Source organism: Hordeum vulgare, chromosome 4H, assembly GCF_904849725.1.
Source record: "Hordeum vulgare subsp. vulgare chromosome 4H, MorexV3_pseudomolecules_assembly, whole genome shotgun sequence".
Classification (NCBI taxonomy): domain Eukaryota; kingdom Viridiplantae; phylum Streptophyta; class Magnoliopsida; order Poales; family Poaceae; genus Hordeum; species Hordeum vulgare.
This window is the reverse complement of record NC_058521.1, coordinates 565,979,443-566,006,923: the sequence shown is the minus strand read 5'-3', so window position 1 is coordinate 566,006,923 and position 27,481 is coordinate 565,979,443. Positions and strand designations below refer to the sequence as shown.

Genomic DNA, 27,481 nt, shown 5'->3' with positions numbered 1-27,481 from the left:
ATGTTGATGTAGAAGCCCTCCAACTCCAAAGTCCCCTTCGGCAGGGCACCGGGAAGGGTCTCCAGATGAGATATCGCGGAAACGGAAGCTTGCGGCGGCGGAAAAGTGTTTTCGTGGATGCCCTGATTTTTTTCTGGGATTTTAGGGAATTTATAGGCGAAAGAGCTAGGGCAGGGGAGCTCCAGGGGGTCCACAAGACTGGTAGCCCCCCCCCCCCCGTGGTGGCGGCTACAGGGCTTGTGGGCCCCGTGTGGCTCTCCTGCCTTGGCCCTCAAGTCCCCCGATCTTCTTATGTTCTAGAAAAATTTATTTCGGGGATTTTATTCCGTTTGGACTCCGTTCCAAAATCAGATCTGAAAAGAATCAAAAACACAGAAAAAACAGGAACTGGCACTTGGCACTGAATTAATAAGTTAGTCCCAAAAAAGATATAAAAGGTATATAAAACATCCAAAGTTGACAAGATAACAGCATGAGACCATCAAAAATTATAGATACGTTTGAGACGTATCACACACCCCTGAACCTCTCCCCTTGGCGCAGCCCTACCTCTCCACTTCTCCTCCTCCGCAGTGCTTGGCGAAGTCCTACCGGAGAACCTAAAGCTCCACCGCCACCATGTCGTCGTGTTGCCGGAGCTCTCCCTCAACTTCTCCTTCACCCTTGCTGGATCAAGAAGGAGGAGACGTCCCCGGTCTGTAGGTGTGTTGAACGCGGAGGCACCATTTGTTCGGTGCTTGGATCGGATCGTCGCGAGTACGGCTCCATCGACCGCGTTCATTGTAACACTTCCGCTTAGCGATCTTCAATGGTATGAAGATGCTCTCCCTCTCTCATTGCTGGTATCTCCTAGATTGATCCTGGTGACACGCAGGAAATTTTTTGAATTATTACTATGTTCCCCAACAGGTTGGGTCATCCATCCATGAAAACCGCTCTTTTGGTGGAAACAAGAAACACAAATGTGGACTCGTCGATGCAATCTAACGGTTGGGTCATCCATCCACTCATATCATGTATTTCACAGAAAAACCCCAATACTTTCTATAATACAATAACCACTTTTATTTGAAACATGGGGCTTGACCTCCAACCCACATTTCAGATTTGATGGCCCATTGTTTTAGTTTCTATATTTTCATTGAATGATGGTTTTCCCATGGAATATTTTCTCCGTAAAAGTGACCTACGCGCTATGACACCCAAAAAATCTACTCCCTCAATGTAAATTTGTAAGGAAAACATGAATTTTTAGGGCGTGTTTGGTTTACTACTGCATCAATCGAGACCTAAAGCTTCTTAAATTGAATGCCTTGGATGTGTTCAATAATCACCCGCCTTTCCCCGTGCCCCAACCAAATAGACTATCCACACTCACCATGGGCGTGTTTGGTAGGTTACATCATGTTTGGGGTATTTGCATACGTGACTCAGTTGGGCCTGATTGAGTAAATACATGCCAAAAACCATTTTTTGTATATTGTTTGATACCCTGCATGTAGGTTGGCTGCATGAGGGAACCAATTTTTCCCTAGCATTCGATGGCCTGCATTGGATTGGGTTGATGCACTACGCGGAGTTTGGTTGTGCATGACATAAGTTGTGATCGCAAAATCTCACTAGTGGTGACCTTACCACACAGAATGGAAACATCGTTTCAGACTTAGCTATTAAAAAATTGTAGCTTCTCTTAGTTATTAACAAACTGCAATACAAACTAATAGTCATATGGCTCAATAGAGGAAAGTTCATCGGTAGCCAACTAGGCGAAAGTCAATTCTCATCTTCTTTCGGATGTTGATGCTTCATCTTCTGTTGATGCTTCTTCCATTTTTATTGCTTCCTCTATTGCATATTATTCCTCTCCTAATCTTACCTCTATATTCCCATATTATCACAGTCCACTCCATTCTTTTGTCCTTTCAAGCTTCAATTTCAGATTCCTCCACCCATGGCGGGAGGTATCAACATCATTAGCCTTCATCTCTTCCTCCTCCGACACAAGCTCATCACAACTCCATTGTTGGATTCAATTATGAAAGATTCAACATGCAAGAACAAACCTAACATGGTGGGAGAAGTGTGGAATGGCTTATGATTCAGGATTATAAATATATTCTTCAAAGCTTCAAAGGCCTTCTCAACAGTAACTCTAAGGTTAGAGTATTGAGATGGAACAATTCTTGTGCGGTCCTAAGATAGTTCTTGGAAGAGAACTTGTTCAAATGGTACCTAGTTTTCCTGAAGAGTCGAACAATACCAGGTCGGCATGAATAGCCAGCATCCCCTAGGTAGAACTTTCCATTGGGGATATTAATATCACGTCGAACCATGTTGTCAGAAAAAATGTTACAACATTGGATGATCCTTCCTAGCCATCTAACACATATGTGAGCTTCAGATTGAAGTCAACAGTAGAAAGCATGTGTAGTGATTTCTACCCCTATATGTTGCACACGCTCGAAATTTAGTGTATATTGATGACATCTCGCCGGGCCATGGATGTGACTTCGGCACTCTAGCAGTCACAGAAGTACCATCAATTGTGTCAATGCAATCCAATGATGGCATGAAAACATGTTATGATTGTATCATAAAAATCTAAGCATGTCAAGGCATGAACTACGAGTAGTGCTAACAATACGAATGACATCTTGGTCTCGTGTGAATCTTGCTATGTGTTTATCTAGTTGGTTCCTTAATTATCTCCCCTCTAAGCTCCCCAATAGCGTAGAAGACTTGCTTGAAATACCTGAAAATAGACTCTGTTGATCTTCTGAACGTGTTGTGAATGTCCATGAACCTCTAATTGTGACTACGTACAACATGAATAAACATGGCAACTTGCTCTTCCAGATAGGTGTGGATGCTATCTTGTAGCTGCTCATATTCCTAAACGTCTCCACAAGCTTGGTGAAAGGTTTTCTTTTCATTTGAAGCATCCACAGAGCCTCTACGTCGTTCCGGTTGTAGATGTGATTCAGATTCGTCATCCTCTACCTATTCTTGATTAACATTGGACCATAACGGACGTTGGGCTTATCAATACGATGAACAACTCTCCTTTGGACCAACATGAGTCAAGTCTGAATCACAACTAAGAGTAACATCGCTAGAATAACTAGCTTCATCCATTCGTTCATAACCTAGGCGACATCAATGATGCGATGAGCATTGGTATAATACATGACCTAACCATAGGAGTGGGGATTGTATGTTGCTTACCCCCTTTGGAGCTGACGACTCGTCCATGGCGCACACGAGGAGGATGATACGGAGTCGAAAACAAAGGGAAGAAGCAGGTCATGCGGGCAGAGATTGAAGTATTCACTGTCGATGCGTCCCTTCTACAGATCTGAGTCACCGCCGCTGACCAAGGCAAGAACAAAGGGTGGGTTTGTCCTAGTGATGAAGGTGAACGAGTAAATATGGGGATGCTACATTTCGCGCCATCCCGCGCCGGTTGGTTTTCTTCTACCATCATCTCCGCCCCAATTTTCACTACACCGCGGTATACACCGGCGCCCGACTCGGTCTGCCTTGTTGGGGACGGTCCATTAAATTATTATTAAGAGCATCTCCAACAGAGGCACTAAATAAGCCGCGCGCCTGAAAAAGGAATTTTAGCGTTCACGCGCCTGAATCGATAGCTCGAGCAGACGCGCTAAAATCGCGCGCACTAAAAACCACTACGCGCGCGGAATAGAACGGCAACCTGTACCGCGTGCGTGAAGCGAGCAACCGCCGCTGAACTCTCTGCCCGCGCCCACTTTCGCCCGCCTCGCGCCGCCCCCAACGACCCCCGGCCATGGACGGATGCTCCGACATCCTCCTAACCCCTCCATACACGCGTAATCTCTCCTCTGTCACCGTTGTCGTTGCCGCTGCAAACCCTTGCCCGGGCTTGAGCTCCGCCGGCGTCGTTGTGGCTCTGAACAGCGGCATCATGCGCGGGCTCTTCATGTCGCCCCGGTCGAGCGCGCGGGGTGGTGTGGCGCCGCTGCCGGGCGCGCCACAAAGCTCCGCCTCCAAACGAACCGCGACGGCCACCGTGACCCCGGCCGTGCCACGGAGCTCCGCCTCCAAAAGAACCGCGGCGGCCACCGCGACCCCGACTGCGACGGCGACAAAAAAGACGAGGAAAGCGGTAATAAAGAAGAAGACACGAGTGAAGCCGGCCGTACCTCCGCCGCGCGAAGCGGTGAAAACCTCGCAATTTGTTGCGTCGGCGGCCAATGCACACATAATCCTTGATGAAATGCTCACAAGGTACAATTTTTGTTTTTATTTTGTTGTTGTTGGCAAATGTGCGCATATGTAGTCTGATTTTAGTTGTTCTCACATGCTTTCGATGGCATAGTTGTTCTCACATGCTTTCGATGGCATGGATGGATGGGAGTTTTCGGTGTGCCTCACATGCCTTGTATGATACCTTTATTGATAGTTCAAACACCGTTCGACTTTTCAATGAAAAGGAGAACAAACAAGAGATTGAAAAATCAGAAGAAGAAACGGACAAATCGAAAGAGGCCAACGATGAGGAAGAGGATAAAGAATTATTTTTTTTGCAGAAAGAAGAGGATGAAGAATGATTGTTCATGTTTAATTTATTTGTGTGAACTTGTTTGTCATGAACTTGCTTGTGCTTATTTTGTTTGTGCAAACTTTGCATATTTTGAATGTTTGATCATCTTATATGTGCGTCAGCTGAACGCGCGCTTGATTTGTTATAGCGTCTGTTGACGTGTTAAAAATTTGCAGCGTCTGATGAAGCACAAAAACGGTCGTTACGCGTGCCTAGCCTCGTTTGTTGAAGATGCTCTAACTAGCCATGCTATGAACTGCTACTTTATTGATAGTTCAAACACCATTCGACTTTTCAATGAGAAAGAGAACAAACAAGAGGATGAAAAATCAGAAGAAGAAACGGACAAATCGAAAGAGGCCAACGATGAGGAAGAGGATAAAGAATTTTTCTTTTTTGCGGAAAGAAGAGGATGAAGAATGATTGTTCATGTTTAATTTATTTGTGTGAACTTGTTTGTCATGAACTTGCTTGTGCTCATTTTGTTTGTGCAAACTTTGCATATTTTGAATGTTTGATCATCTTATATGTGCATCAGCTGAACGCGCGCTTGATTTGTTATAGCGTCTGTTGAAGCGACATGTTGACGTGTTAAAAATTTGCAGCGTCGCAAAAACGGTCGTTACGCGCGCCCAGCCTCGTTTGTTGAAGATGCTCTAACTAGCCATGCTATGAGCTGCTTTATGATTCGTGTGAGTGCAAACTAGACCTCCGTGTACGCTACCAAACGAATTTTCTCACATCTAGTAAACCTGTATGGAGGTGATGCGGTTTCAGCCCTGCCACTTGACGCGGCGGTCTTCGGTCCTCATCGCCGCTGATTTGGCGAACATGTTTGCATCCCTGTTTAACGCCTTTAAACCGGGCCATAATAACCCCATTTTGGTTTCATATGATGAGCTATTGCTGTGTCGGGGTGCCACCATCAAGGACTTGTTTGGTACTAGTGTATTTTAGGAAATTTATGGGGATTATTCTGGTCAAACTACTCGTTGGTACTAGTGTATTTTAGGAAATTTATGGGGATTATTCTGGTCAAACTACTCGATCACCACACATCCCATAACACCATTTTATTCTAGTGTATTTGACATGTTTCATCCCCATATTTCTCCTCAAATTATAATGCATTTTTCTCAATACTCAATACACTACTTCTACCTAATGTATTAGGGATAAATAAAGATTTGAAGGGATTGGATGAAGGTTGGGGCTTCAAACAAGCATCAGCAGTCGGCAAAACCACTCGAGTATGCCAAGACAACCAGACTAGTCTGTTGGCAGCTTGACACGAAATTTCAAAGATAAAATGGCAAAACGCATAGGCATATCTGCCCTCCAAGAAGGTACCAAGAGCGGTACAAAAAGCACACTTCTTCCTTGTTGCAAATCAGCAAACCACACGGTTATGTACACATCGGAGTTACAGTACATGACACTGGGGGAGAGGTAAACTCCTCCGAATCAATTCACACACTACTCGTTAAGCAGAGAAGAAGCCGTCGAAGGCTGCCAGGGCGACCGGGCTCTTGGGCTCGGCCGCCGCCGCCACCAACTCAGACTTGGCGAGCACCGAGACGCGCACCTTGACCCCGGACGCGGCGGCGGCGGCGGACTCGGCCCAGGCGCCCCACACCTTGGTCACCGCCCCGAAGTTCACCTTGCCCTTGGACGCCTCCTCCTCCTCGTCGGCGGCCGCGGCGGCGACGACGCGGGGCGCCCCTCGCTTCAGCCTCTTCTCGTGCTCCTCCGCCACCAGCATCGCGATGTCCGCCATTGGCAACCCCAAGAACACTCAACTCAGCTCGAAACTGCTGCTGCTCTGGAACCTGGATGCTTTGGTTTGCTCTGTATGCTGTGGATGGATCCTCCGATGTGAGGTGCATTTTATAGGATACCGGGACGGGTCTCGCTACTCGGTGTGCTCTGCTCGGTCCGGATAAGACTCTGCGTCGTGGGTTCGTGTCGCCATCGCCGGTTTTGTTTATTACCGGGTGCCGTTGGGCGCCACCTGCTGCGGGAGCTGTTTTCGGTGGTCGGTCTCCTTCTATAAAATCCCGTTGGCCGGTGGTGGGTTCGCGACCCTCGCCGTCGCCGGAACCCGACGTGGCAAACGTGGTGGCAAGGCACGGGGCTATTGGCGTTGGAGATATGTATCTTCCAGGCCCCTGCACAGTCACGGGCACAAATCTTGTTTTATCTTCCGGTTGTTGGCGACTTGGAGTACACGACGGCAAGCACGTACCGACGAAATCCCTTTTGTTTTAGAACGATGACTATGACGACGAATTCTCGAGCCGGCCGTACTTGATGCTATTACGAAAAGGAAGAAGGTGTACGGTGCCTTGTGAGTGGGAAGCGAACGCGTCGCTGTCTCCTGCCGTGAAGATAAACCATTTCCTCCAATGATTTGGCCGATGAGAAATACTACTTGACACACACCATACGGAGAACGAGCGAAAACCGGTGACCCACGCATGTGGGCTGTGCTGCTACCGTCCCCGGTATTACACCGAAAGCACTCGTCGCTCTCCTTTGAACAAACCACAGCTTTCACATGGTTCGCGAAAAGCAGTATCCGCACGCCACAAAACAACAAGATCAGCCTACGTATTGCCTGCGATAAATCTACAACCGACTCTTTGGCATTTCAACACACACAAACACTCTACTACAACCCTACATGAGTTATTGTTCTACGTAACAATAATAACAAAAAAGACGATGCCCGAATGGGTGCGGCACACGGGTTACAAGAAAAGTGGCACGCGTGCAGAAAAATATCGTCAGGTTTCCTCATGCGTTTGCAGGGGTGGGCAATTGTCTGCACCGACCATGGCAATGTTCTACATTTCCCTCAGCTTCAGACATGGGAATCTCTGTAACTTGTTCCAAATGCGTGGTGTGCCAATTCAGAGCTCTTGCGCAACCCGGATTCCGTGACTGACTTGAGCACCATAGGAACTATGTCATGGATCATCCGTAGGAACTATGCCATGAGTCCCATAGGACTAGGATGAGTACTCGCAAAGTATGTTGGTGAAAACAGAGACTGCCTCCTGCAGGTAGGACGCCCTGTGGTCATCGGGGACAGGGGCATCAAGCATCGTCTGGAAGCAGCCCATGAAGAGATCTGGCGTCGAGCCATCGCCGGGGAAGCTCATTAGAAGCTCACAGAGCTCCTCTGCCATCTTCGAGAAGCATGCCCTGCCGCAGTTACACAAGCATGAGAATGGGCCTCAAACTTTGTTTTAAAATAAATAAGAATACCAGTATGTGTTGATGGATTTAAAGAATCAGCCAAATCGTGTAAGGAATAACCACGATTTCCATTGTGACTAAGAAGCTTGGATTTGGAAATGGGTTATACAGTTCAGGTGCAAATTAATATGTGGCTCTATGCAAAGAATCTAATTATATGGGAACTTGTCAACACTGCAAATCAAAATTATGTTTCTTAGAAGCAGGATTACTTCAGTTCAAACATGACATGAAAGTCCAAACAATTTCATGTAAACATCAATATTTGATTACTAGCAGGTTGTAGATCTATTACATCAACGGATACCATCTTACCTTGCCTCAATGGGTAATTTGCTTCCCCAGATACTCAGCGACTCATTTAATCGATCAAAGAAACTCTTGCACAATTCATTTTTCCCCTCAAGTGTGTCCTGGAAGATAAAGTAAGATTGTGTCGACTCTGAAATATTCAGGTAAACTTTGATGGGTAAAAATACTTACTGAATCATCGTCCATAGTACTTTCTTCTTGCATAGAGTTTTTTATAACGAAATAATCTATGTATATTCCAGCCCCAACATCCCAGTCAGCAATTTCAGATCTGTGATTCTCCAAAGCGCTTGTAATGTCAAAGATTTCTTGATGTTTTGCTGAACCATATGCCGAAGAAACAAGCAATTACAAACTCATGCAATGTTTATTAACAGAAACAGTACAAAATTGATAAGATATCCTCAGTCATACATATTTTTATGAACGAAAGTGTAACTAAGAGAATAGCATGGAAATTCACAAGAATCTTCATTTGATTAGGTTCTGGAGGAGTAGCCAAGTAGGTTTAGCTGCATATTTATGTAGGTAGGAAAGTGAAACATTGAATCGGGTCTTTACAACTATTGTTTAGTGCATTGTAGGGAAGACTTACATGACAGAAACAAAGAATGAGCAACAGATGTCATGAAAATAGTATGAGCTTTATTCCAATTGCCGCATTGAATATAATTTCCCAGTGCACCTTGTCGATCTCCATAATATTCGTGATAAAGAGCCTGCATATAGGTATTGTCAGCTAAGCAGGATCATGCTTAGTGTTCTCGTAGTGGCATTCATAAATATTTGTAATCAATGGTTAGACATATTTTCATCAAAGAAAACACATTGACTGCAGGTCAGATAATTAGCAGGAAGTTACGATATTGCTACTAACCAGAGCCTCATGTATCCATTCTGCTGGTATACCAAGTTCTGCAATATATTGCCTCTGAGCCCCATCTTTGCTCCATATCTCACAATACTGTGACAAAATTTCCCTGATTAACTTTTCATGGATGTAAGGGGCATCATCCAGATGTGGCATATGCAGAATGACGTAGATAGCCCAATGACACTTCCCAAGACATAGTAACTGATGGACAAAACTCAAATCCAGTACATGAAGATCCTTTGTACTGAAAGCACCAATAGCTTCAAGAATAGATCGTTGATGCCAGATCATATGGTAGTCTAAGGGATCATACGATGACGAGAATGCACTGAACATAGTTTTTAGAAGCTCAAACTTCTCATCTCGGTTGGCATGAAGAAGCATTAAATAAAAAGATATGTCAAAACGGTCACCTGGGGACCACTGAAGTGCTTCCTCAAGAGGTCCTTCATCGATGTATACAGGAACAGGATTTGGAACTTTGCCCTCACCAAGTAGTTGGTGATAACACTGAATGATAATGTCAAGTGATGTATCTGGTGACAACTGATACCACATGATTAAACCAAGATACCTTTTCCAGTCGATTGGTGAATCAAGTAACGCGCCTTGTATGTTACCAGCAAGCAACTCATAAATCCTTAACCTGTCTTCCTCAATATAATCAAAGTCCAGACCATTTATTTTCCACAGATCCAGCTGCTGAGCAACATCAGAACGATTTAACATCGATCCACCTGCCTGGCTTAACAGGACTGCCAAGCGGACATCGCCCCTTGAAGCAGCAATTTCTGTGGCTGTGTCCAGTTGCCGACCAGACAAATGCAGAATAATATGCTCCAAGTACCTGGCATCACTTAAGGAACCCACCTCTCCTTGTACCCGATGACAAACACTGTCCTGTAACCAATTGCTAAAGTCTGCTCTCCTAACCAAAGGCAGTGCTTCAGGATCTATGTTCACAGAACCTTCTTTCTTATCCAAAATCATGCCCTCCTGATCCTCATCGCCACTAAATTCCAACTGGTTACCAGCTTCTCTCTCTGAGAACAGGACCCTAATTAACTCCCAAACTGTAACTTGGTGCATTAACAGCACACGTGAAGACATGGATAAATCGCTGATTTCTAGCTGTCTTTCGATGATATCAATATATGATCTGCAAATATCTGGCAAAACCAAACGACTTGCCACAACTTTCTGAAGTTTTAATTTAAACGAGCCAGACTCGGTTTCCAGAAGTTCGCGGTCAAGCCTCTTATGGAGGTCCATTGGGTCCGAGAAACATAGTTCTGCCAGCTCCTCTTTAACTTTGTTCTGCTCATCACGCACAACTTTATCACCTGCTACTTTCTCTATGTGAATAACAGAAGAAAGGCCTGTCCCAGGAGCATTGACAAGACTACCAGAATGGAGAAGGATGCCATTTGGTCCCCAACCAACTCGAAATGATCTACCCATAAATAAAGCAGCATCCACTACACAGTTAGAATATACTTTTCCAGCAACAGGAGTTGCTTGCTCAGCTGGTAGTTTGAAGCCTTCTACCTTGGTCATTCTCACCGGAAATCCCTTGTTTTTTCCAGACATGAGAATACCATGAGAAGATGGACCAAGCTCTGTAGATTTTACATTGTATTCCAGCAGTGCATGTGGTTCTTTCCTTGCAAGCACACCAGATCTCCTTCCAAATTTCTGAGAAGAACCATGCAAAGGAGACAGAGACCTCATCCTCTGACCTTTACCACTTGTGTTGGGTGAATCCACATTCATCCTTTCTCTGCTGAGGTGTCTGTGATCAGATGGAAAGCCATCCTCCATATCTTCGTCTTCTTCATCATTGGGAAACAATGCCATCCGCATTTCCTGCATCTTTGCAGGGTCAAGCCCAAGATGAGCAGGCAACGAATGCGAAAGCTCCAGCTCATGCCCATTTGGAGGTGGGTCTCTTGCTTCAGCAACCGGTTGTCGAACAACCGGCTCATCCATGGCAACATCATCTTCCTCCTCGTCCACAAGCCCAAACCTACTGAAGTGGTCGACCTGGAACTTCCAGTTACCATTCACAGGATTGAATGAGAGAAACCTAGCGCCTTGCTTCTTCGTGCGGCACCTTAGCAACTCGACTAGGACACCGGGTTTCGGAAGTGTACTCAAATCCAGCTTCAGCGTCACCTCCGCGGCTTTATTTAAGCCATGCCCTACGGCCGGCTTGCCAGCCTCGTCCCCGTAAACCACCACAGAATGGCGGCCAAACTTGACGATTTCGTTCAGGTCCAGCCCCCTCACGTCGGTGCTGCCAGAGAACTTAACCTGCCCATACCTCACCCTGCCGACGACGAAATCTGGAACCCTGCTGCAGTAGCCCGGGTCAGCCGCCTCCCTCTCGACCAGCTCGTCGATGGACGGCCGGGTGAAGTAGTCGGAGAAGCGCAGGACAGGGAACATGGCGTCGACAGCCATCAGACGAAGACGAACGGAGCGGCAACCGACCGATTCGCTGGCAGCCTGCCGCGGTGCCGCCCCCGCCCGGCGCCTCCGATTGCACGCCGATTCAGTCGCGCTTTGCCCTATCGCTGGGCTCGCCGCCGGCGCGCAGCCCTGGGGGGGCAGGAGCTGCAGGGCGTGGCCACCGCGCGGCGATGGATTCGCCGCGTGGGAGACGGCGGACGGGTGGGTGGAGTGGAGTGGTTTGACGGCGTGTGCCCGACGAGCGTGGGGAGCGGCGGCGGCGCGGCTTGCGAAGTGCGATCTGCGAGTTAGGGCGCGTCCATTCCATCCGTCAGACCCGTGGGCCGTACCGAATCACATTGGTCGATTGGGCTATTGCGGTCCAGAACTAGGCCTGTGCTTAAAAAAAGGTTAGGTCGCGTCCACGGTCCATCCTCATTTCTAGGCTTACTTGACGTTTTTTTATTGGAAAAAGCTATCGTCCAATCGGCGAACGTTTGTGTACGCGTCCACCTCCTTTGTAACCGTTGGATTTTATTTGAATCGAATTATTTAAAAGCAATCATTATCCTAATACAGTTTTTGCAACTCACCTCTTGTTTCAGTTGTGCCGTTTTGGGCACCACCAACTCTAGCAGCAGCCACATCACCATGTCGTACCTTCATGTCCGCTCCAAATTTATATAACAACAGAACAACGACAACAAAAGACGATTGTGTTAGTGCGCGATGCGGCTGGAGATGTTGTTGCAACTTTCGCAACAAGTGTCTTGTTACAGAAAATTGAACACTACGGGAGATGTGTTTGCATTTTTTGCAACAAAGGTCTTGTTACAAAAAATTTAGAAAAAAAATACAACAAGGGACTTCTTGGAGGAAACTAGAGAAGAGGGGATTCGTATCAAATGCATTATTGCAGGAAATTTAAAAAAAAAGAGTTTCGCAATAAGAGTATTATTACAGAAAATTAGAGAAGAGGAACTCACAACTTGCATCATGTATCGGACGACTTGTAAGGCGACGGATCTTTCTGAAAAGATACGGCAAATGACGCGTAGCATGCCCCTTTTTTATTTGAATGGAGACCTACTTAACTTTGGTAGGGCAAGTGTAATCTTACCGGTTTAAATTTCTTTTTTCGATCAAAGAACTTTAATTTCCATTTTCTTTTTTAAAAATTTCATCTATGATTAAGAGAATCCTCTCTACTAAACAACACATGAAACCAGGGGCGGACCCACATTCATGGGAGTGGGGGCCTAGGACCCCACTCAAAATATGAAACTCCAGTTATATTTCTTTGAAATTTTAGAATTTTTTGCCAAAACTATGTAAATTTGTACAAAGTGTGCCCCCACTCCTATTATTTGCCCCCACTTAAAATAGTTTCTAGGTCCGCCCCTGCATGAAACCAATATGTCTAGTAATGAAGACTTGTATGTTTTATGTCGTAGTTTTTCACAAGTTTCATTTGAGCACTGCCTTAGGGAAGCCAATATGAATCCCTCATTTTTCCTGGTGTATGTATTTAGCGGATGATGTAACTATTTTCAAAAATAAATATAATATGTTAGTTTAGCTAAACAAAAACACATAAAACCCTTTTAAGCCATAATAAAGATAAGATTCATTTGATGATCTATCCATATCTTATTGTAGCTCCTGTGTGCCTCCAACTACCACTTCGATGTTATGGGGGCAAAGGGGAGGAGATCCTCGTCTTTCTTATTGTGTAGGGGAGGTTCTTTTTGGATATTTGTTTGTGTTTTGGTAACATCATTTGAACAATGATGGTGGTGTCATCTTGAACGGAAGTTCTCACACTCTAATCTCATCATTGTGGTGACCCGTCCGGTGTTGCCAAGGAGATTTGTTTATTGTCCATCGACGTGGCTCCATGGGTATCGGCGACAGCCTTCACTTATGACACTACTTTTGAGCAAGGTCACCCCCTGGTCTAGCTATGCTAGAGTGGTTGTTTGCCTAGATCAGGTGATGCCCTCGTCGAAGAGCTTGGCATGATTGATAATATCCACCATTTATGGTGGTTTAATGCTACAGTTATTGAACAAGGTTTGGTCCTCTACAGGTCTATCGCTCATGAGAGCTATTGTGTCGCAATGATATCGGCTACAACTTTGGTGAGAATTCTAAGGTCCAGAGTTTTGGTTGTAATTTCTCCTTTGTTTAAGGTCATTTCTACTTTCTTCGTTTCTAAATATAAATCTTTTTAAAGGTTTCACTAAGAGACTACATATGGATGTATATCTACACACTTTAGAGTGTAGGTTCACTCACTTTGTTGTAGTTGTCCCATTTTCTTTAGAGTGGAGTCTGTAAAAATACTTATATTTAGGAACAGGGGGAGTACATCGGTTGGTCTAGTTGTCCCATTTTCTAGCTGTATAAGCTAGATTTGATTGTTAATTTTGTAAGAAAAACTCATGTTAATGATCCTTTTTACAATTTTTCAGTACACATGACCTGTGCGCGTGCGTGCGTTGACGTAGTGGTCACCGTGAACGGTTGTGCCCACGGCCTAGCCCGTGTTAGTGGTTGTAGTGGGCTTACTGAGGTAGTGACACACGTCCTAGCCACGGTTATGACCCTGTAAGTGTACATATACACAACCTTTAAGCTAATGCAAAGTGTGTTGAATCCTAATCTTGTTTACATTGTATCAGTCGCAGAGGAGTTGTTCAATCCTTTCGGGCATAATCCCGCTTCCGCTGCCATGGGTTCAAACCCCAACCACACTCCCATTCCCTCTCTCGGCGGCGACGAGGTTGTCCTTTGTTGTCGTAACATCTCGTTGTGATGAATTGAATCTCTCCCTTTAAGAACTTGTTATGTTGGATTGAATACTTTGGTTTGAGAACACTTGATGTATGTCTTGCATGCGAATACCCGTAGTGACATTGGGGTATTCAAGTGATTCACTTGATATATGTTATGACATCAACTTGCGGATTCCAATGACCTTGGGGGTCTATGCATAGGGGTTGATTGCACGTTTTCATACTACGTTATCCGATAGAAATATTGGGTGCACCTTGAAGTTCTTTGTGTTGGATTGAATATATTAGATATGAAATTGTTTTATGCATGTCAAATAATTTACCCATGGATACTTGAGGTGACATTGGAGTATCTAGGAAGCATTAGGGTTGATTGATATGTATCATGGGTGTTATTCTAGTACGAACTCTAGGGCTGTTTGTGACACTTATAAGAATAGCTCAAAAGATTGATCATACAGTATAACTTTGAGGTGGTTCTACTACCTACACCAATTTCATCTTATTGTTCTCCGCTAGATAGGAACTTTGGAGTGATTCATTATTGCACGTTGAGGGGATGATCATATGATTCTATTATGATAGCATTTCCAAGCATTCATACAACGTTTTGCTCGCCGTTTTACACTTGCTACCTTTCTATTTTAATACTTTTAGATTACAAAAACCTATATCTACTATTCATACTACACTTGTATCGTCTCTTCGCCGAACTAGTGCACCTATACAATTTGCCATTGTATTGGGTGTGTTGGGGACACAAGAGATTTTTTGTATTTTATTGCAGGGTTGTTTGAGAGAGATCATCTTCATCCTACACCTCCCATGGATTGATAAACCTTAGGTCATTCACTTGAAGGAAAATTGCTAGTCTCCTACAAAACTCTGCGGCTGGAAACCCAACATAGTCTACAAGAATAAAGTTGTGTAGACATCAAGCTCTTTTTAGCGCCCTTGCCGGGGAGGTGAGTGCTTGAAGGTATATCTTTAGATCTTGCAATTAAATCTTTTAGTTGCTTGTTTTTCACTAGTTTGTTTTTATAAAAGAAAACTACAAAAAATGGAGTTTAGGTTACCTCATTTGCTTCGTCTTTATAATGTCTTCCGCGAAAATGATGGTTCAGAAAATTGTGCTCAATTGCTAAAGGAAGAATTTATGAAAATGCTTAATGTGAATCCTTGAATGATGAGAATGGTAGCAATATTGTTGGTATGAATTATCTGAATATCCATGATGCTAATGATATGCAAAGCCACAAGCTTGGGAATGCTATGTTTGATGAAGATGTTATTTTTAGTCCCCCAAGTTTTTATGAGCAAATTTATTATGATGAAATCATGCCTCCTATCTATGATTATTATTGTGATGATATTTATGCTATAAAGAATAAGGATAACCATGAAACTTGTCGTCATGATTTTAATGATCGCATGAATTATATCAATCAAGTATCTCATGATAGTTATTTTGTTGAGTTTGCTCCCACTACTATGAATGATAAGAATTTTGCATGTGTGGGTAGTAATAAAATTCTATGATTGTGCATCATGAAAAAATGATTTATGTGATAGTTATATTGTTTAATTCATTCATGATGCTACTGGAAATTATTATGATAGAGGAACATATGCTTGTAGGTATTGCAATAATATCAAGTGTCCTCTCTATGTGTTCAAGATTTTGAAGTTATGCTTGTTTTGCCTTCTTATGCAAGTTGATTCTTGCTACAATAAATTGTTTGCTTAAAAATCCCTATGTGTAGGAAGTGGGTTAGACTTAAATGTGCTTGCAATGTGATTCATGATGCTCTCTTGCATGTTTCAAATACTATTCCTATGTGAGCATCATTGGAATCATCATGCCTAGATAAAATGTATTAAAGAAAAGCACTTGTTGGGAGATAACCCAACACTTTTACTTTCTATTTTCATGTGTTCACATGATTAATCTACTGTAGTAATCATATTTTGTGTCATTTATTTCAATAAGGTGCCAAGTAAAGCCTTTGGGATAATGTGGATATTTGCTTGTTTGATTCTTTGCAAAAACAGAAACTTTTACGTCGAGTGCAGAATTTCTCTCATTTTACTAGAATGTCAAAAAAATCTGAAACTTTTACATAGTTTGCATATGAAAATTCTATGTGTTATCCTAATTGTTCAGAAGTTTTAGAGTTGGGAAAGTATGGTGTTGAGTCAGATATTCACGGACTCTTATATTTTTCACACATCTGTTTTGCATGCATAGTTTGCTTGTGTTTAGTGTTTCTATAGCTTATATTTAGTGATATAAATTATGGAAATGATAGAATACAGTATGTATCATGTGATAGCAATTATAAATCTTATTATGATAGTACCTAAGTGAATGATCTATCTTTATTACACTAACCCGTCTCACAAAGTTCCGTTAAGTTTTGTGTGATTGAAGTTTTCAATTTTTTGGTGAGATACCAATATAAGGAGAATAGGGAGCAGAAATAACCTAATACTGAGGATGCCCAAGGCACCCCTAATGTAATATCCAAGGAATACTTAAGCGTCTAAGCTTGGGGATGCGCCAGAAGGCATCCCCTCTTTCGTATACAACATTATCGGTATATCTTAATTGGAGCTATATTTTTATTCATCACTGATATGTATTTTGCTTGGAGGGTCATTTTATTTTGTTCTTCTCTATTATATGTTATTTATATTCTTGTTATTCAATAAAAAGTTCCAAGAATTGTCTTTAGATGCTTGAATTGCATTTGTGATATGTGGTGTATAAAAACAGAAACTTTCCATGTAGTATTTGAATTATCAGATTTTACTAGAACAAGGAAAGTTTCTGAAGTTTTACACAATTATATAATACAAATACTTTATCATGTCCTAAATTGTCAGATTTTTTGATTTACAGAGGTATACTTTTTGAATTAATTGCTACTGAATGTCCTGTTTAGACACACTGCTGGCATAGTTTTGTTATCTACTTATCCTATAGTTTCCACAGACTACATTGGTAGATATAAATTGTGGAAATGATAGTAAACGGTAGATGATATTTTGAAATTATCATGCAACTTTTCTTGGTAGCACATAAAGAGTTGATTTATTCTTATGTACGCTAACCTATCTCACGAGTTCTTTTCAAGTATTGTGGATGAAGTTTCTGAGACTTAGGTGAAACCAGGATATGAGAGGATTGAAAGAGATGCAAAATATCGAGCTTGGGGATTCCCAAGCCACCCCAAGTAAATATTTCAAGAAGTCTCAAGATTCTAAGCTTGGGGATGCTACGAATCCCACCCCTCTTCATCGATAAATATCGGTTAGCCTATGTTGATCCTAAGTTTTATTTTGTTCACATGATATGTGCTATTCTTGGAATGTATATTTTGTTTTCCTTCATGTTTGAAATAAAATTCTAAGATCTGAAAATCTTTATTGAGAGAGAGTCCTCACATATCTACTTAATTGTTTGACTACTCATTGATCTTCAATTATATGTTTTGAGAGTAGTTTGATGTTTACTCTTGTGCTTCACTTATATACTAAGAGTAAATTGTGAATGAATTAAATATGATAAATATGAAATTATCAACGTGCTTTATGCTTAGTAGTAGTTTCACACTTTGTTTAGAAAGTGAAAAACTATTGAAGTTTGACACTCACAATATTGGTCATACAAGCAATTCATGAATAATTAGTATAAGAAAAAGAACTTTCACATACAAATATATTATATTGGACATCTTTTATGATTGTGAGTACCCATTAATTATTTTAAGCCTTCATAAAATAGTTGAAGTTGTACAAGGAAGACAACAACGTAATGGTTATGTTTGGGTATATTTGCATAGAAGTTATATTGTTATGGACTCTCCAACATGTGGTGATTGTTTAGAACCTTTTGCTAGCCTAACCTTCGTACTAAGTAGAGATACTACATGTACATCCAAATCCCTGAGCCAAGTTTCTTCCATAAGAGTCCACCATACCTACCTATATACGGTATTTTCATTGCCATTCCAAGTAAATTTGCATGTGACACCTCTAAACATTCAAATAAACATCCATTTTGTGTGCTCGTACCACTCATGGAGTGACGGGGCGGTCATTATCTTTCATGTTAAGCGAGTTATTCTCAAGATGAGTGTTTATTCACATGTCATTGCATGAGAGAGGTTGCTAAAAAGGATGTCTAGTCCTGCATAATACAAAATTAAATAAACAAGAACTCCCCCTATAAAGTTGATGGTTTGGATGGTACCCATGGATACGACTAGCCAGGGAATGTGTTTGAATGGTGGAGGGGGGTAAAGTTTCTATTCTGTTTGGGAACCGCCAATAATGTGATTAGCATGGAAGATATTGAAAACTCTGTAGTGACGTTGACACAAAAGGCACACCACCCAAAATTACATATTCATCTCTATTTTAAAACAATGAGTTCTGGCCCCTCTACAAATCCATGCTTCCCTCTATGAAGGTACAATCTATTTACTTCCATGTTAATTACTTTTCATGTTGAGTCAACTTCTTATTCCAACATCGGTCTATTAGTTGGCAAGCGCCATCTGATGGGGAAAGATCCAAACATATATACCCACTCAAATATATTTGATCATGATTCATTATTGTTGGCAATTATCTTTATGATAAATATGTTAGGAGGCGAAACATTAAGCCCCTATCTTTCTTTGTGTTCGATGGATGTTATTTGTTCTAAAAATATGCTTTGAATATTAGCAATCATAGAAGACTATATGATAATTGAGTATGTGGAGCTCTTACTTAGACTTGATGATGCATTGAAATTGTTTGATGAATAAGAACATATGATGTTGAGTTTCAAGAGAATGCATTGTTTAAACCATGACATGTGAATTGATTGCTACCCAACCATGATGATTTTTATGAAAAAGTTGTTGGTTATGATGCTAGAAAAAGTGATTGGAATTATCATTGATCAAACTTATATACTATGCTAGCATTCACACTTCATAAATTATTATTTTTATCATTTACCTACTCGAGGACGAGTAGGAATTAAGCTTGGGGATGCTGATGCGTCTCCAACGCATCGATAGTTTATGAAGTAATTCATGTCATGTTTGCCTATGTTTACAATACTTTTATATGGTTTTGATACACTTTATATGATTTATTTAAAACTAACCTGGACTGACGTTGTTTTTAGCAGAATTACCATTGTGTTGTTTTCTGCACAAAATGAAGCGAAACCTTTTTTTTCTAGAGGAAATAAGAAATATTGCAGCGAAGAACCACCAAAGGGGAGCCCCCTTTGGCCCACAAGCTAACAGGGCATCCTCCTAGGCCGCGCCCTGATGGCTTGTGGGGACCGCATGGCTCTGTTTGGCGTGATTCCAACACTGGAAAATCCTATACATACCAGAAACCCCAGAAATAAAGAGAGTACTTTTGCTCCGCCGGCGCAACTCTCTCTATCAACAGAAAACCCATCTGGAGCCTTTCCGGTACCCTGTCGGATAGGGGAATTCATCGCTGGTGGCCATCTTCATCATACCGGCGGAGTCCATGATGATGAGGGAGTAGCTCACCCTCGGGGTTAAGGGTATGTATCAGTAGCTATGTGTTCAATCTCTCTCTCTCTCGTGTTCTTGAGATGGCACGATCTTGATGTATCACGGGCGTTGTTAATATAGTTGGATCATATGGTGTTCTTCCCTTGCCATCTTGTTGTGATGAATTGAATCTTTCCCTTTAAGATCTCGTTATGTTGGATTGAATACTTTGGTTTGAGAACACTTGATGTATGTCTTGCATGCGGATACCCGTAGTGACATTAGGGAATTCAAGTGATTCGCTTGATATACGTTATGACATCAACTTGCGGATTCCGGTGGGGATCTATGCATAGGTGTTGATTGCGCATTTTCATACTATGTTTTCCGATAGAAATCTAGGGGTGCTCCTTAAAGTTCTTTGTGTTGGATTGAATATGTTAGATCTGAAATTGTTTGATGCATGTCGCATAATTTACCCACGGATACTTGAGGTGACATTGGACTATCTAGGTGACATTAAGGTTGATTGATATGTATCATATGTGTTATTATAGTACGAACTCTAGGGTTGTTTGTGACACTTATAGGAATAGCTCACAAGATTGATCAGAAAGAATAACTTTAAGGTGGTTCTACTACCTACACCAATTTCGTCTTATTGTTCTCCGCTAGATAGAAACTTTGGAGTGATTCTTTGTTGCACGTTGAGGGATGATCATATGATTCTATTATGATAGCATTGTTGAGAGATTGCACTAGTTAAAGTGTGAACCCTAGGCCTTATTTCCGGCCATTTATACAACATTTTGCTCGATGTTTTGCACTTGCTACCTTGTTGTTTTTATATTTTCAGATTACAATACCTATATCTACTATCCATACTACACTTGTATCACCATCTCTTCATAGAACTAGTGCACCTATACAATTTGCCATTGTATTGGGTGTGTTGGGGACACAAGAGATTTTTTGTATCTAATTGCATGCTTGTTTGAGAGATACCATCTTCATCCTATACCTCCCACCGATTGATAAACCTTAGGTCATCCACTTGAGAGAAAAATTGCTACTGTCCTACAAAACTCTATACTTGGATGCCCAACATAGCCTACAAGAATAAAGTTATGTAGTAGACATGACCCCTGCCGCTCCGGTAGCCATGGCACATCATGCCCCCACCCGTGTTCTCAAGATGGTCTGGTGGTCTTTGATCTTGCCGCCGACAACTACGGCCAATGGCGTCGGCACTTCGACACCGTGCTCGGCATGTTTGGTCTCCACGACCACATCGGCACCAGCGCACTACATCGCTCCAATGACCTAGACTGGGTGATGGCGGGTCACGTCGTTGTGCACTCGCTCTCCATCACCCTCTCGCCCGACCTCCTCGACATGGTCATGTAACCCGAGGACACTTCTGCCGCTGTGTGGGCTGTCGTCTATGCCATCTTCTGGGCCAACCAACTCTCCCGTGTCATCCACACCAATGTGGAGTACCACACCATTGTGCAAGGGACATGCCCATCATGCACCAATCTCAAGGTATACACCGGTCAACTTCGCGATCTTGGCCAGTCGGTCACAGAAACCCGACAAATCCTCCATCTGTTGCGCGGTCTAAACCACCAATATCATGTTGTCATCCCCCACCTCATGACACGTAATCCCCTTACCTTCTTGTTGCACGCATGGTCATTCCTACTGCTCACAGATCTCCACGTTGAATAGGCGGTGTGCCACTAGAGCACCCATGCGTTAGTTGTCACGTGCCCCACCACGCTCCTGCCTCACCTGTCAACCCCAACACCTCTAGCGCGGTTCATGGTCACGGTGCGGAAATAAGCACAGACGCGGTAATGGTGGGACCTCGAGCTCTGCTAGACCGCCAACGCCTCAGCCTCCTCTTGGCGGACAAATTCACTCTTTTAACCCTTTTGCCTAAGTTTAGCCGGATTTGACCCTGATCGTGAATTTGTTTGGATCTGGCCCTTTTCTTACCGCCAGACCTTTGGCGGTAGGGTATGACAACCTACCGCTGAGGTCCCTGGCAGTAGGAAAATGGCCTGTCGCAGGGCCTGGTGGTAGCATGTGTAACCCTACCGCCAAGGGGTCCGGCGGTAGGCTCGCGCGTGCACTTTGTCTGCAACTTAGAGCTTTTTTTACAGTAGGCATGCAACCCTACCGCGAGGGACCTCGACGGTAGGTTGTTATACCCTACCGCCAAGGGGTCCGGCGGTAGAAAAAGGGCCAGATCCGGAAAAAATTCCCACCAGGGTCAGATCTGGCTTAACTTAGGCGAAATGGTCAAAACATGAAAATTGGCTATGCTGCTACACCGCCTTCGCCTCAATAACCACAGAAGCCCTGGGATATGACACCGCTCCAATGCCCAGTTCTTTTGAGCAGATTATGAAGAATCTCGGTCTGGAAAATCTTTGCCCAAAAGAACTCGATTGCCTCTCCAAAATCTGTAGAGGATTCTGCATTATCCTAGTGCAATCCAAAATCTTCAAAATAGTTGGATTTTCCCAGAATCTGGGATTCTGGCTAGTCCCTCAAAAGAAAACGTTTGGAGTTAATAGAGTACCCCTGTTCCAGTTCGTTATTACGTCAAGAATGCCACCCCGCAGTCCTGCACGACTAAACCCCGCCGCCAGCCCCGCCTCGCGCCACCGGTCCGGAAATCATTGCCGTCGGCCTGGACCTCGCCTCCGCCGGCCCCGCGTCGCCTCCATCAGCTAGGACCTCGCCTCCGCCGGCCCCGCGTCACCTCCATCAGCTAGGACCTCGCCTTCGTCGGCCCTAGTTCCTCCTCCGCGAACCCGCCAGGCCGCCGGCCCAAGTTCCTTCTCCGCGACCCTGCCTGTCCGCCGTCGGCCCCACCTCGCCGCCGTCCGAGAACTCGTTGTCGCCGGCCCGTTCTCTCCGCCGAAGCCATCCTCTCTCTTCCAAGTCTTTGTTCTTTCTTTTTTAGGGTAATACAGACATTTCAACACCCAACACTTTCCAGAATCTGAAACTATAATCTCTAAAAAGAACTTGACGATAGATTCTGGGAGAAGCAGATTCTGGGAAAATTTACCAGAATCTTGATTCTGTAGAATCGTGCCTGAAAAGAACTGGCCCCAAGTTGCATTACAGAACACCACCTCAGGCCCTTGTCGTCTGGCAGTATCTCCGACTAGTACCTCGACTGGGGCGCTGTCGCGCACATGGCATCCAATCCCATTACACTCTCTTCTCTTCGTCCCTCTTCCACGCACCTCAGTAATTGTTTGCAATGGAGCTCATATGCCCATCACGCACATCGGCTTTGGTTCGATCACCACTTCAACAGGACCCCTTGATCTCCACAATGTCCTTCTTACCCCTCCCTTGTCAAAAAATTGCTCTCTCTTTGTCAACTCTATCGTTAAATATAGTTTTAGTAAGGCTTGATAAGTTTGGTATTTATGTCAAAGACCTCTACACCTGGATGGTGATTCTTAAATGTGAATCAGAGGGCGATATGTATCTCGTTGTTGGTGCTTCACCGTCGCGTCCTTCTCTGCCCTTCGTTGGCATGGTCACCACTGACCTCTGGCACCAGTGGTTGGGCCACCCGGGGCGTGCACTGCTCGCCGGCTTCGAGTTCGCATGCACCCAATCCTCCTCACACTCTTGCATCACGTGTCGTCTGGCCAAGCACACACGCCTCCTGTTTCATGAATCGCTCAGTAGCAGTTTGTTCCTATTTTCAGTTGTCATTTAGACATTTGGACCTCCTGTGTGGCGAGTGTCTCTAGATCAGTTTTACCTTGTAATTCTCGATGACTATATGCATTATGTATGGAGGTTTCCTTTGCAACACAAATACTATCTATCATTGTTCAGTTTTATGCGTATGTTCAGGCTCAATTTGAGCGCTCTCTCCTCGCTCTGCAAACTGACAATGGTCGCAAGTTCGACAATGTTGCCATCCGCTCTCTCCTTGCTTCTCATGGCACTGTCCCGCGCCTCTCCTGTCCGTACACTAGTTAGTGATGTTAGAGGATGAGAAAATGACATTCAGAGGGGGGCCAAGGACTAGTACTTATACATGTGATGAAAATTAAGAAACCCCTTATACAATGGGGATATACAGAAAATGGATTATAGACATCTAACACCCCCCCTCAAACTCATTGCGGGTCAACAACACTAAGTATGGAGAGAAAGAACCCATGCTACGCTCGAGTCTATGCCTTTGTGAAGAAGTCCGCCAACTGTAACTCAGGGGGCACATAGTGAAGAGCGATAGTCTGATCTTGCACAGTAGCATGCACAAAGTGGGCATCCACACCGATGTGCTTGGTGAGCTCATGCTTCACTGGGTCTCGCGTGATACTGAGAGAACCTATGTTGTCGGACAGTAAGGGAGTCGATGTAGTAGCAGGGACACCAAAGTCCTCAAGTAACCATCGTAACCAGATCACCTCAGCCGTCAGCATAGCCATCACACGCAACTGAGCCTCGGTACTCGAGCAAGAAACTACAGTCTGTTTCTTGGTCTTCCAAGCAATAAGAGAACCACCAAGAAAGACACATTAAGCAGGTAGCGAGCGACACTCAGAGGGATCACTAGATCACGTAGCATCATAGTAGGTATGGAGCTCGAGTGAGCTGGAGCGGGGAAAGAAAAGGCGATGAGAGATTGTGCCACGAAGATATTGTAGAACACTGAGGAGGTGACTATAGTGGGCAGAGGTGGGGGCTGCAACAAGTTGACTAAGAATGTTGACATGATAGGAGATGTCAGGACGCGTAACACCAAGATAGACAGGGCTCCCAATGAGGCGCTCCGGAAGTGGAGGGCATGTAAGTAGGATCATCGTCACTACAAGGGCGACGAGTGTAGTGGAGAGGAAAAGGGTAGATGGATAATGAGGGTGTGGAGGAGAATGTAGTTGAAGGAGATACGAATGATGAGGGTGGAGAGGAGGATGGAGTGGAAGGTGGTGTCGGTGGTGGATGAGGAAGAGTGAGATGTGCCGGAGGAAGGGAGGAGACAGGAGGCACATAGGAGGGTGTATTGGGAAGAAGAAGAAAAGAAATATCATCCATAGAAAAGGGCGAGGCGGAAGGGCGTGGGTAGTAATAATGTGACTCATCAAAATTCGCATCACGCGAAATGCGCAAACGATGACCAACAGGATCCCAAGAGCGATAGCCCTTGTGCTCATCACTGTAGCCAAGAAAAACAAACTCGGTCACCAGAGCAGTCAGTTTGGTGCGTTCTCACGGGGCAAGAAGGACATAGCATACACACCCAAACATACGAAGAGCTGAGTAGTGAGGAGAACGACCAGTGAGACACTCCATAGGAATGCCACCCTGCAAGGCAGTCGATGGATGGATGTTGATGAGATAGGTGGATGCGGAGACGGCCTCAGCCCAAAAATGAGGTGGAAGGGAAGCGTCGATCATGAGAGCACAAGCCGTCTCAAGTAGATGACGATGCTTGCGTTTCGCAACGCCATTCTGAGCATGGGCACTAGGGCAGGAGAACCGGGCAAGAGTATCGTGTTGTGCGAGAAAGGCAGACAACATCTGGGAGATATACTCTCCAATGGAGTCAGCACAAAAAGTATGAATAGGCGTGGAAAACTGGGTGTGAACCATCGCAGCAAATCATTTGTATATAGAGAGAACCTCGCTACGAGATTTCATAAAGTATACCAAGTGTAGCGAGAGAAATCATCAATGAACAAAACATAATAGCGATGGCCACCTTTCAAATCAAAGGGAATAGGACCCCAAACATCACAATGAACTAAGTCAAAAGGACGCTGAGATACTGACTCACTAGTAGGATAAGGTAATTGAGTTTGTTTGCCAAGTCTACAATCATTACAATGTAAAGATACATCTCCAGAGAAGACCCTAAGACACCCTAACGCACCAACAACGACAAGCGGTAACCACATAGGTGACTAAGTCGATTATGCCACTATTGGAAGGTCATAGAAGAGGAGGCATCAAGTGCATGCGACCTGGCAGAAGTGGTAGCAGCGGAAGGAACATGAATCCAGTCAACCTCCCAAAGACCGTCCGACCCACGACGCTTAGGGCCAGCACCAACCAAAGCCTTGGTGTGAAGATCCTGAATAGAGCAAGAGTCAGTGTGAAGAATTACACGACAACCAGAATAAGTAAGTTGGGCAGCAAAGAAGAGGTTCATTATAAAACGGGGAACATGAGAAACACTAGGAGAAAAAAAAGACGGAGTAGAAAGGGTGCCACGACTAGCAACAGGAAGGGGTGTGCCATCGGCAATAAGAACATTAACATGCGAATTAAGAGGCTGAAGAGAAGATAACATGGTAGAATCAGAAGACATATGAAAAGAAGCTCCAGAATCCAGAACCCACGAAGATGTACCTGACTATGTAGGTGCCGATGGTGATGAAGGGGTGGGAACGGTCACAGCGGTAGCGGAACCCGTTGATGAAGAGCCAGAGGAAGCGAGGAGGCGCTTGAGCCGGATAATGTCCTGGTCAGTGAGTGACGGAGTCAAGGTGTCACATCCCTACTTACCCCTTTGATGAATAGCACGGTTGTGCTCATATCTTCATTATTGCATTAGAAGTGAAATGGAAAAACAAGAGAAAAACCCTAGCAACTCTATATGCAAAACAATCCAAAGTGGTGACAAATCAATGAACCCAAAATGGCCTCCATAAAAGTCCATCATTTTTGATAAATCTTGGAAAACACAATTTAGGATTGGTTTTCTTTTTAAAAATACTTTTGGCATTTTATTTTAAACTCAAAAGCCATTTCAAATACTTCCTAGTTTTATAAAATGTTGAAACTATTTTGTGGCATTGATTATTTTTACTACTGTCACATAATACTATTTTAGGGTTTTATAAAATGATTAAATGTTTTATTAAAATCCTAAATCTAAATGCCAGAAAGAAAATAAAAGAAAAATAGGAAAAGAGAGAGAGAGAAACTTACCTGCGCTCACCTGAAGCGGCCCAGCCCATCAGGGGCACCACTGTCTTCTTCCTCCTCCCAGGAGGAGAAGCAGTTGCGTGCCCGACGCATCGCCGGGCACCGCCACGTCCCCTAGCCACCTCCTGCTCGCCCCCGTCCTTATCTCCTCGCCCGTGGATGCCCCAGACCCCCCCTTGAGCTCATCCTCCTCTCCTCTCTCTAGGTTCCCCTTCTCTCTCTCTGCTTTCCCTCGTTGCCTCCATTGCCGAGCTAGAGCTCGAGCTCGCCTCTCTGGTCTCCGGCCTTCCCTCGCCTCTCCGAGAAGCCCAGAAGGACCGCCCCGATGCCCTGCTCCTCCTCGCCATTGGAATCGAGCCCGGACGACCCCTGTCGTCGCCATCGCCGTTGTCTTCCTCACCTCCGGCCACCGGCCCCCTTCCATCGATTCACCCCCTCCGACGCGACCCCGACCTCCCCGTCACCGCAAATGGAACCGTCGTGAGCTCACCGTCATTTCCCCTCTCTTTCCACGTTCTCCCGTGCCGTGTAGCCCCGCTCCCCGCCACGGCCGAACCCCGCCGCCGCTTAGGCTCGTCGCCGGCACCTCTCCGGCGACCTAGCCCCCCCTTCGAGCCCCCTGTGCGATGTGGTCGAGCCTGGGCTACGCCCAAGTGCTCTCAGCGCTTGTTTCCGGCCCCTGTAGTGC

The 27,481-nt window shown here is 44.3% G+C and overlaps 2 protein-coding genes across 2 annotated transcripts; both read right to left on the bottom strand.

Moving 5' to 3' along the window:
* Positions 1-5,944: 5,944 nt before the first annotated feature.
* LOC123449573 lies at positions 5,945-6,525 on the bottom strand. Its single transcript, XM_045126847.1, has one exon. The coding sequence runs from the start codon at positions 6,360-6,362 to the stop codon at positions 6,069-6,071; it is 294 nt and encodes a 97-aa protein (XP_044982782.1). The 5' UTR covers positions 6,363-6,525; the 3' UTR covers positions 5,945-6,068.
* A 683-nt stretch (positions 6,526-7,208) lies between these two features.
* On the bottom strand, positions 7,209-11,833 carry LOC123449572 (nuclear pore complex protein NUP96). The gene is made up of 5 exons (XM_045126846.1): positions 9,036-11,833; positions 8,754-8,877; positions 8,330-8,478; positions 8,162-8,259; positions 7,209-7,792 (listed from the first exon to the last, which is right to left on the bottom strand). The coding sequence occupies exons 1-5, from the start codon at positions 11,493-11,495 to the stop codon at positions 7,597-7,599; spliced, it is 3,027 nt and encodes a 1,008-aa protein (XP_044982781.1). The 5' UTR covers positions 11,496-11,833; the 3' UTR covers positions 7,209-7,596.
* Positions 11,834-27,481: the final 15,648 nt, after the last annotated feature.

Bases quoted from the DNA above. Each gene is read 5' to 3' on its own strand.
- LOC123449573 (XM_045126847.1), bottom strand. From the start codon at position 6,362: ATGGCGGACATCGCGATGCTGGTGGCGGAGGAGCACGAGAAGAGGCTG.
- LOC123449572 (XM_045126846.1), bottom strand. From the start codon at position 11,495: ATGGCTGTCGACGCCATGTTCCCTGTCCTGCGCTTCTCCGACTACTTC. The intron at 8,479-8,753 runs GTAAGTCTTCCC...CATATGGTTCAG, and splicing joins TCATTCTTTGTTTCTGTCAT to CAAAACATCAAGAAATCTTT. The intron at 8,260-8,329 runs GTAAGTATTTTT...TTTATCTTCCAG, and splicing joins GTACTATGGACGATGATTCA to GACACACTTGAGGGGAAAAA.